Source organism: Gallinula chloropus, assembly GCF_964237585.1.
Source record: "Gallinula chloropus genome assembly, chromosome: 23".
Taxonomy (NCBI): Eukaryota; Metazoa; Chordata; class Aves; order Gruiformes; family Rallidae; genus Gallinula; species Gallinula chloropus.
Genome location: NC_140108.1, coordinates 3,292,278 through 3,302,111, shown reverse-complemented (window position 1 = coordinate 3,302,111; position 9,834 = coordinate 3,292,278). Strand labels below are relative to the sequence as shown.

The following is a 9,834-nucleotide window of genomic DNA, read 5'->3' as shown; positions in this document are numbered from 1 at the left end:
CCCCTCCCCGGTACCCCCGGTCTCCATCACAGCGCGGGGTATCAACAAGTCTCCCCGCTCCCTACGGGTCCCCCACGCTCTCCCTGGGCCCTCCCCAGTGCCCCTGGTGTCCCCCCCGGTGCCCCCGGCCCCTCCCCGGTACCCCCGGTCTCCATCACAGTGCAGGGTATCAACAAGTCTCCCTACTCCCACGGGTCCCCCCCGGTCCCTCCCCAGTGCCCCCCAACCCTCCCTGGTGCCCCCAGCCCCTCCCGGTGCACCCGGTCCCTCCCCGGTGCTCCCAGTCTCCACAGCACGGGGTATCAACAACTCTCCCCATTCCCACTGGGTCACCCCCACTTCCCCCGGGCCCTCCCCAGTACCCCCCATCCTCCCCTGGTGCCCCTGGCCCCTCCGGTCCCTCCCCGGTCCCTCCCCGGTGCCCCTGGTCGTCCCCCCCTCCCCCCAGTGCTCCCAGCCCCTCCGGTCCCTCCCCGGTGCCCCCGGCCACCAGCACATCATGGGGTATCAACAACTCTCCCCGACGTTTATTCCAGGAACGCAAAACTGTACAAAAGGGGAGCGGGAGCCGGCTCAATCTTCCTCCTCCTCCTCCTCCTCGTCCTGGTTGATCTGGAAGTAGCGCAGCTCGTAGCTCTCCTTGCTGTTGGCCACCACGCGCAGCCAGTCGCGCAGGTTGTTCTTCTTCAGGTACTTCTTGGTCAGGTACTTCAGGTACCTGCAGGGGAATAGGGGGTGGGGGGAGGTGGAAAGCAGCTTCGCATCCCCCAGACCTGCCCGTGCCCCCCATGGTGCAGCCCCTTCCCAAAGCTTCCACCTCGTGTGCCACCCAGCACGTCCTGGAGGAGCTTGTGGCAGCAGAAGGATGTGGCACCCCCATGACACAGAGCCTCGGACCCCCCTCATCTCTGCCCAGATAGTGGGTAACCACCACCAGCTGCCACAGCAACACCAGGGACATGCCAGGTGTGGCATCACCATGGAGAAGCAGCACCAGCCGAGATGCGGGTGCTCACAGAGCAGGGCAGCTCCCAACAGCACGCAGCGTTCCTCCCCCTGCCACCTCAGACCTCCAGCTGCTTCACCATGCCATTGCTGCTGCCACAAACCCGCTTCTATGGGAGCCACAGGACAGGCAGTGGGAAAAGCCCCGTGGGACAAGGAGCAGAAGCTGCAAATCGACCCCTAAACTCGGCGCTTGGCATCTTTTCGGCTGTACATCCTCCCAGCCACCTGCCCCACCAGCCTCCCCAGCAGGGATACCGACCACATATCCCCACCAAAAACACCTGGGCACCGGCAGCCACCACGTCACACAACAACTACCTCAGAGCCTTGGCACAACTCCTGCACCGAGACATCTGTTCACTACCCAGCCCTCCACCAGCCATCCCCTGCCAAAGGCCAACTGCTGCTGGCAGCGACCGACCACGTCCCGCCTTATCAGTGTGACCAGCATCACCAGGACACAGGGCTGCCACAACCCCTCACCTCTTTGAGAAGGGGACCTCCGACGTGACGGTGATCTTGCTCTTGCTCCTCTCGATGGTCACTACGCCCCCGCCCAGGTTTCCCGCTTTGCCGTTCACCTTGATCCTTTCCTGCAGGAACTGCTCCTGCAAGAGGAAGGCTGCTGCTCAGCCAGAGCTCCCCAGCTCCCACCCAGCCAGGCCTCCCCTGCACCTCGGCTTTGTCAGAGCTGGGGATGAGAGGGAAGTGCCACTCCATCCAGGGGAAGCGGATAGAAATCGCTTTCCTGCAGGTCTGAGCCTGCCAGCACCTTCCACCGCTGATCCCACCCGGCCCTGCGCCTGAGCAAGGCTCTCAGCCCACACAGTGAGGGAGAGACTCGCTTTGTGCCTTCTGAGGGGCAGCCAGCGAAGCAACGGCTGGGTTGGGACCCTCAGAGGACACCTCAGCCACAGCCCTGTGTGCCAAACCCACGTTCAAGCCACAGCCGAAAGAAAACGGCTTCCTCCTCAGCGTGGAAGCTCAGCCCGTGCTGCCCCTCACAGCCCCACAGGAGTGTCGGCACGGGGTGGAGGGTGAGCAGCAGAGCCACGCAGGGCGAGGGCAGGGGGAGGGAAAGTGCGGGAGCTCTGCCCAGGGGCGGGTGAAACCAGCACACGCCTCCCAGAGCCGGCACTGCCCGGCCACCTTGCGGGGTGCTGCCCAGCGCTGCGGGGGTCCTGCCCAACTGCCTTGTGGGGTGCTGCCCGGCACTGCGGGGGGGCTGCCTGGCTGCCTTAAGGGGTGCTGCCCGGTGCTGTGGGGGGGGCTGCCTGGCTGCCTTGTGGGGTGCTGCCCAGCACTGCGGGGGGGCTGCCTGGCTGCCTTAAGGGGTGCTGCCCGGTGCTGTGGGGGGGGCTGCCTGGCTGCCTTGTGGGGTGCTGCCCAGCACTGCGGGGGGGCTGCCTGGCTGCCTTGAGGGGTGCTGCCCGGTGCTGTGGGGGGGCTGCCCGGCTGCCTTGTGGGGTGCTGCCCGGCACTGCGGGGGGGCTACCCGGCTGCCTTGAGGGGTGCTGCCCGGTGCTGTGGGGGGGCTGCCTGGCTGCCTTGTGGGGTGCTGCCCGGCGCTGTGGGGGGCTGCCTGGCTGTCTTGTGGGGTGCTGCCTCGCACTGTGGGGGGGGCTGCCTGACTGCCTTGTGGGGTGCTGCCCAGCACTGCGGGGGGGCTGCCTGGCTGCCTTGAGGGGTGCTGCCCGGTGCTGTGGGGGGGCTGCCCGGCTGCCTTGTGGGGTGCTGCCCGGCACTGCGGGGGGGCTACCCGGCTGCCTTGAGGGGTGCTGCCCGGTGCTGTGGGGGGGCTGCCTGGCTGCCTTGTGGGGTGCTGCCTGGCACTGTGGGGGGGGCTGCCTGACTGCCTTGTGGGGTGCTGCCCGGCACTGTGGGGGGGCTGCCCGGCACTGTGGGGTGCTGCCTGGCACTGTGGGGGGGGCTGCCTGGCTGCCTTGTGGGGTGCTGCCTGGCACTGTGGGAGGGCTGCCCGGCTGCCTTGTGGGGTGCTGCCCAGCACTGTGGGGGAGCTGCCCGGCTGCCTTGTGGGGTGCTGCCCGGCACTGTGGGGGTGCTGCGGGGTGCTGCCCGGCACTGTGGGGGTGCTGCGGGGTGCTGCCCGGCACTGTGGGGGTGCTGCCCGGCACTGTGGGGGTGCTGCCCTGCGCTGAGAGCTTTTACTCCGCGACAAGGCGAGGGGCAGACAGGGCGAGCGGGCACTGCCATGCCCATTGGGAGCGGAGCCGGCAGCACCCCCGGGAGGGGCTGGCAGGGCAGCAGCTCGGGAGGCGCCGCACTCACGAAGTTGGCGGCGTCCATGATGCCATCCTCCACCGGGTGCGTGCAGTCCAGCGTGAACTTCAGCACCTGCTTCTTTTTTTTGCCACCTTTCGCTGCCGGCTTCTTCTGCTGGGGGGGGGAGGAGGGAAAGGGGGGGGAGAGAGAGAAGCGTGAGGGGCCGGCCCCCGGCAAAGAGCCCTGGGGCAGCGGCCACGGGGAGGGAAAGGGGCCCGGGGGGGGAGCGGAGAGCGGCCGGGCCGGGGGCCGCGGGGAGGGGCTGGGAGGGGCCCCGCGCGGCCGCACGCGCGGCGGCGCGAGGCGGGAGGCGGCCCCGGCCCACGCGAGGGGCCGGAGGGGAACCCGCCGGGGCAGAGAACGCCGGAGGACGGGGCCGCCGCCAGAGCCGGGCGAGGAAGCGGCGGCGGCGGAAAGCACCCCGGCAGCATGGAGCGGCCAGGCCAGGCTCGGCGCGGCCGGCGGAGACTCACCGCGGGCGCCATGGCGGCTGCAGCGAAGGGGCGGAAAGGGAGGGCCGCCCCCCGCGCGTGCGCGGAAACACCCCCTCGGCGGCCGCTGCGCATGCGCCGGGCCACCGCGCTGCCGGCGCTCGCGCCGCCGCGGGTCGCGCGCGGGCCGCCCTAAGCGACCGCCGAGACAGTCGATCGCTTCCGGTCCCCCTCCTACGCACGTGTCCGATCGCCCCGGCGAGCTCTTAGTGCTGCCTGGCCGGGCGGTGGCTGGGGCGAGGGATGAGGGGGAGTGGCCTGTGGTGGGCGTGGCCTGTGGTGGGCGTGTTCATTGGTTGGGGCGTGTCGGTGGGCGTGGCCATAGGAGGGGCGGGGCCGCGGGCGGTGTTGGCGGGTACCGGCCACGGGGAACCGGGTACCGGGCCGGGGTGTTGGGGCATCCAGGGCACAGGGCTCGCCCTGGTCCCTCTCCCCGCGGGCTCACGCCTCCCCCCGCCGTGTCCGCACGCCCCAGGGCCGGTCCCGCGGCGGGAGCGCGGGGCTATTTTTGGGCCGCCCGGCCGTGCCAGGGGCCCCGCGTCACGGGGCGGCTGCGCCCGGCGCTTCGGCATCGCGCTCATTCCAGCCGGCGCACGGGAGCGGCGGGGGGGAGGCTCGGCCGGTCCCCGGCACGGACGGGCAGAGGTAAAAAGCCTTCGCCCAGCCGGGCTGCCCCGCGGGATGGGGTCCCACGCGTGGGGCCGCTGGTTGTCCCCATCGCGGGCGGCCCGGGCCGGGGGATTCCCGGTCTCGGGGGACGCTCCGCAGCGGGGGATGCTCCTCCTCTCCGGGGCTGCCCCGACCCAGGGGATGCTGCTGCTCTGGGGACACACGGCCCGGGGGACGCCCCGCTGCCCCCAGCCCCCGGTGCCGAGGGGATCGGGTGCCTTTGGGGCCGCCTCGTGCCGCGCTGCTCACAGCCTAAAAATAGGCATCGGCTCCCAGCCCCGGGGACGGGGCTCGTCCTTCCCGCGGCAGCAGCGGGGATCGCCCGAAGCGGTGCCTCGCAGGGCGCCCCGGGCACGGGGGGGTGCAGCGGGGCACCGTGGGGGGACCGCTCTCTGCCCCGCAGATGGCCGGCGGCATCTTCTCCCCGCTGGGGAGCTGCTCGGAGCTGGAGAAGGCCAACTGCCACCCGCTGGTCTGCCTGCTCTGTCACGAGCCCTACCAGCACCCCTGCCTGCTCGACTGCTACCACAACTTCTGCGCCAGCTGCCTGCGGGGCCGCGCCAGCGACGGCCGCCTGCGCTGCCCGCTCTGCGGGTGAGGGACCGGCCCTGCGCGGGGGGACGCGGGGACCAGGGCGGCATGAGCAGCATGCAGCCGGCAGCCTCCCAGTGTCCCCAAACCTGGGTGCCCCCATCCCATCTCCTTCCCCTGTCCCCATCCCATCTCCTTCCCCTGTCCCCATCCCATCCCTGTCCCCGTCCCGTCCCTGCAGGCACCCCTCGGTGGTGAGGGGGGGCACGGGGCTGCCCCCCGTGGACCGGCTCCTGCAGTTCCTGGTGGACAGCTCAGCTGATGGCGAGGAGGATGTTCAGTGCGCCAACTGTGACCGGCGCTGCACCAAGGCGGTGAGGGCAGGGGGGTGGGCAGGCAGGGTGGGCAGGGGACCCCCACCAGGACTGTGTCGGCCACTAGCTTCCACCCACACAGGAGCTGGACACCATGTACTTCTGCAACACCTGCGGGCAGCCCCTCTGCGCCCCGTGCCGCGAGGAGACCCACCGCGCCAAGATGTTCGCCCGCCACGAGATCGTCTCCCTCTCCAAGCGCACCAAGGACATCCACAAGAAGTGTGGTGAGTGCCGTGCCACACCGTGCCAGGCTGTTCCACGCCAAGCCAGGCTGCCTGACACCCCCATCCCTCGCAGCCCTGCACGAGGAGCCCTACATCATGTTCTCCACCGAGAAGAAGTCCATGCTCTGCATCAACTGCTTCAGGGACATGCAGGGGTGAGCAGCGCCAGCCCCGTGCCCGCCCCGCGCCCCGTTCCGCACCCTGATGCCCATGCTTGCAGGGAGAGCCGGGCGCACTGCATCGACATCGAGACGGCGTACATGCAGGGCTGCCAGCGGCTGGACCAGGCGGTGATGGTGGGCAGGGGCCAAGGGGTACTGGGAGGTGGGGAAGTGGGGGTCCGGCGCTGCCCACAGCGCTGCAGCTGCCCCGCTGCCCCCGGGCAGGCCGTGAAGGAGCTGCAGACCTCCACGCGCGAGGCCATCGTGCTCCTCAAGGCCATGATCGAGGAGGTGCGCAACAGTGCCAGCGAGGAGGAGGCAGCCATCAACTCCCTCTTCGGCCGCATGCAGGTGGGGAGCACGTCGGGCCCTGTGCTGCTGGGGCACGGGCACGGCAGAGCCGGGGCAGTGGGAGGGGGCCGTGCTGGCTGCGGGACACACAGCAGCCATGGGACATGAGGCTGCCGTGCCATTTGCAGGAGCAGCTCTCTGAGAGGAAGAAGACACTCCTGAAAGCCGTGCAGAGGTGAGGGGCTGGGGGCTGAGCCCCCTCCCAGGCGTGTGTCCCCCCTCTCCCAGGGTGTTTGGGGTGCCCCATGAAGGCTGTGCCTTGCCCCACTCTGCTGCAGCCAGCATGAAGAGAAGGAGAAGGCATTCAAGGAGCAGCTTGCCCACCTCGCCTCCCTGCTGCCCACCCTGCAGGTAGGGCCCTGGGCTGGGGCTGCTGCAGCCCTGAGGGGTGTGGGCAGTGACACCCCCTCACACACAGGTCCACCTGGTGACCTGCTCGGCCTTCCTGAGCTCCGCCAACAAAGCCGAGTTCCTGGACTTGGGCTACGTGAGTGGTGCCGGTGCCGCAGGGTGCCTGGAGCATCGCAGGGCGGTGCTGTGGGACATCCCGTGCACCCTGAGCCAGGCTACTGGGCAGGGTGCCGGACACCCCACGATGTGCCGGGCACCCCTCACCATGCCTTGCCACTGCCTTGCAGCAACTGATGGAGAGGCTGCAGAGGATCGTCAAACTGCCGCACCGCCTGCGCCCAGCCCAGACCAGCAAGGTAGAACCCGGCCTCCCACCCCATGCCAAACCCCAGCTTCTGCACTCTGCTGGCAGCCCCAGCCCCACCTTCCCCCCCACCTCTCACCCCCTCAGATCAACAGCGAGTACCGGGCAGAGTTTGCCCGCTGCCTGGAGCCCCTTCTGATGCTCAGCCCCCGCCGCTCCGTGGTGGGCAGCGCGGGCAGCATTGGCCCTGGCATCGCCGGCACAAACATGTGAGGCGCTGGGATGGCACCCAGAGCTGGGGCGTATCCTGCCCTGCACCCCACCACGCCAAGCTTGGTCCCTGCGCTGCCCTTGAGCCTGTCACCTCGGTGGCAGGGCAGGGGCAGTGGGGAGCAGCTGTGCTGACAAACGACAGGCATGGAGGCTTCCAGTGACACTTCTGGGAAGTGGGACAGGCAGCGGGTGTCTGGGTCACCCCATTCCCTGGCCTGGCCCCCACCTTGGTCCCCGGAGGGCTGTGCCCCCGCTGCCAGGGGTGCTGTGCCAGGGCCAGCTCCTGCTCGCCCGCACACCCATGGCGCCGCAGCCTCTTTGCCCACCACTATTTTTATCAGAATTTCAGGGAAGTTCCCGGCCGTTCCTCGCCTGGGATATATTTAGGCCCATTGATGTCACGGTGGCAGCGGCCCTGCCAGGCGCTCCCAGCCAGAGAGGACAAACGGGCGCTGCAGCCCCATGGGGACCGCTTCTCGGCCCCGGCTGGGCTCAGCGCCGCGGGGCAGCTGAGCTCCTGGGGGCTGCCGGCCCTGGAGGGGGCACAGGGAGAGCGGCGCTGCACGGTAGGACCGATGGCGGTGGGCAAGGAGCTGGGAGGGGGGAGCCTGTGGGAGACACAGGGGCTGGGAGATGCCGGCAGTGCGGGAGCGAGCTGCATCCTTCCCTTCAGAAACCAGAGTGTGCCAGGCTCGGTTACTGCTGCAGGTGCTCCTGATGCCGTGGGCATTGGGAGAACAGCCCATGGAAAGCCAGCTTTCCAGGCAGCACAAGGCACCTCCAACCGACTCCACGTGCTTGGGCAAGGGGGGGCATGCGTGGGGCTGGCATAGCCCTACACACTCCGGGGACGAGGGGCACCGGGGCTGAACCACTGGCAGGGCCCCTGGCATCTCACCCCCGCTGCCACTCGTGCCTCCATCGCCCTCTCCGTGCAGGCTCCCCGTCGGCCAATGCTCCAAGACCCTCATGGTGCCCGGCTGCCCCCCCGACAGCGATAAAATGTCCAGTGGCCCCATGGTGCGGAAGCCGACGATGCACCGGTACATCAGCACCAAGGTCCTGCTGGCCGAGGGGCGCGAGACCCCCTTCGCCGAGCACTGCCGCAACTACGAGAACACCTACCGGGTAGGGAGCGCAGGGTGGGCGGGATGGGATGGGATGGGATGGGATGGGATGGGATGGGATGGGATGGGACGGGCAGGGGGGCTGCTCACACAGTGGTTGTGCCCCCCCCCCGGCCTTCTGCAGATGCTGCAGACAGAGATCCAGGGCCTGAAGGACCAGGTGCAGGAGCTGCACCGTGACCTGACCAAGCACCACTCGCTGATCAAGACGGAGATCATGAGCGAGATCCTGCAGAAGTCCCTGCAGATGGACGTGCAGATCGCCGCTCACTACTCCGCCGTGGAGATGATGCGCAGCGTCTTCGAGGAGGTACAGCCCGTGTATCCCTGCAGAGCAGGGTCCCCCCAAACAGCAGCGCACCACAGGCTCCCTCTACCCCTCCAGGTCTGGGAGGAGACGTACCAGCGGGTGGCAAACGAGCAGGAGATCTACGAAGGTACCGGCAGCACCACTCCCCCGGGGCCCAAACCACCCCGTGGCCACTCTGGGGGGTCAGCTGCAGCCACAGCTCGCTCCTCTCGCCCCTCAGCCCAGCTCCACGACCTGCTGCAGCTGCGGCAGGAGAACAGCTGCCTGACCACCATCACCAAGCAGATCGCGCCCTATGTCCGCTCCATCGCCAAGGTGAAGGAGCGGCTGGAGCCCAGGTGAGGGTCGTGGGGGGCTTTGGGGGTTGGGGGGACCGGGCTGTGCCTCACACCCATCCTGCCACAGGCTGCAGGAGCCCAAGGAGGAACAGGCACAGATGCTGCTCAAGATCTGTGATGACAGCGAAGCGGCACCAAGGTAGGAGACAGCCAAAAACTTCCCCCGTGCCCTTTCCCAGCTCCTGACCCTGCCGAGGTGCCTCCCCTTCCCCAGGGACACCTCACTCAGCAGCAAGGAAGGGGCTCCAGCCAGCCCTGGTGAGAGCCACGTGCCCGGCGGCGCTGCCAGAGACCCCTCACCACAAAGCAAAGACTGCAGCAGGGGGGAGCAGAGCAGTGGGGCTGAGAGCACCGCACCGTAGAGCCCGACGCCGAGTGAGTGCCGAGCCGCCTGCCGCTCACCACGAAAAGCCTTTGCCGTGCCCCGGCTGTCAACCAGAGGCAGAGAGCGTGGGCACAGTGTCTGCAGGTACCCAAAGCCTGCCTTAGGGCCACTTCGTTGTCCTGACAAAAGAATTGTCTCTGTGCCATCCCTGTCACATGTCAGGAGTGAAATAAAAGGGCGCAGGCGTACGTGTCCGCTTGGTTCTGCAGCTCTGGACACAACGGGGCTGCCAGCTCAGGGCAACCAGCTGCCCTGAAAACCTCAAATCTGCAAACCTGGGGAAAACAACAACAAACTGTGGTGTGGGGCAGAGCCAGGAGCTCACCACAGGGTCTCAGCGTCCTGTGACACGCTGCCTGACCGGCAGTGGAAGCAGACACACAGGCAGGGCACTGGGAAGAGCCCTGGGAAGGGCACTTCACTCCTCCTGCATCTGAGCAGGACCCGGTGATGCTGCACTCGGGAGGGCAGGGTTTGGCACCTTAGTCCCTCTTCACTAAAGATTCAGGCACCTTCCTGGTGCCTGGTGAGCTCCTGGCCCCTCGCTGAGCTCCCAGCCACAGCACCCAGGAAGGTGACACAGGGGCTGCAGGTCCCAAAACCCCCAGCGTGCTCCCAGGGCTTCCTGCAGGGATGCTCATCCCTCACTTT

The 9,834-nt window shown here is 68.6% G+C and overlaps 2 protein-coding genes across 3 annotated transcripts; one reads left to right on the top strand and one right to left on the bottom strand.

Annotated features, from left to right (window-relative positions):
* Positions 1-505: 505 nt before the first annotated feature.
* On the bottom strand, positions 506-3,807 carry RPL22 (ribosomal protein L22). Of its 2 annotated transcripts, none has more exons than XM_084274628.1 (4): positions 3,765-3,807; positions 3,298-3,405; positions 1,492-1,616; positions 506-718 (listed from the first exon to the last, which is right to left on the bottom strand). In XM_084274628.1, the coding sequence occupies exons 1-4, from the start codon at positions 3,774-3,776 to the stop codon at positions 574-576; spliced, it is 390 nt and encodes a 129-aa protein (XP_084130754.1). In that variant the 5' UTR covers positions 3,777-3,807; the 3' UTR covers positions 506-573. The 2 variants fall into 2 exon arrangements, with proteins under 2 accessions (XP_084130754.1, XP_084130755.1); XM_084274629.1 differs by having other exon boundaries at positions 3,298-3,402; positions 3,765-3,801.
* A 583-nt stretch (positions 3,808-4,390) lies between these two features.
* On the top strand, positions 4,391-9,353 carry RNF207 (ring finger protein 207). The gene is made up of 18 exons (XM_084274490.1): positions 4,391-4,427; positions 4,855-5,045; positions 5,224-5,356; positions 5,439-5,583; positions 5,657-5,738; positions 5,804-5,879; positions 5,970-6,095; positions 6,224-6,270; positions 6,374-6,446; positions 6,514-6,582; positions 6,734-6,802; positions 6,898-7,019; positions 7,962-8,151; positions 8,275-8,460; positions 8,536-8,587; positions 8,681-8,798; positions 8,866-8,937; positions 9,013-9,353. Exons 2-18 carry the CDS (start codon positions 4,855-4,857, stop codon positions 9,158-9,160), a joined length of 1,899 nt encoding a protein of 632 aa, XP_084130616.1. The 5' UTR covers positions 4,391-4,427; the 3' UTR covers positions 9,161-9,353.
* The last annotated feature ends 481 nt before the right edge of the window (positions 9,354-9,834 follow it).

Bases quoted from the DNA above. Each gene is read 5' to 3' on its own strand.
- RPL22 (XM_084274628.1), bottom strand. The intron at 1,617-3,297 runs GTGAGTGCGGCG...TTCCTCTTGCAG, and splicing joins TCATGGACGCCGCCAACTTC to GAGCAGTTCCTGCAGGAAAG. The intron at 719-1,491 runs GTGAGGGGTTGT...ATTCCCCTGCAG, and splicing joins GAGGTCCCCTTCTCAAAGAG to GTACCTGAAGTACCTGACCA.
- RNF207 (XM_084274490.1), top strand. From the start codon at position 4,855: ATGGCCGGCGGCATCTTCTCCCCGCTGGGGAGCTGCTCGGAGCTGGAG. The intron at 5,357-5,438 runs GTGAGGGCAGGG...CCACCCACACAG, and splicing joins ACCGGCGCTGCACCAAGGCG to GAGCTGGACACCATGTACTT. The intron at 6,583-6,733 runs GTGAGTGGTGCC...ACTGCCTTGCAG, and splicing joins AGTTCCTGGACTTGGGCTAC to CAACTGATGGAGAGGCTGCA.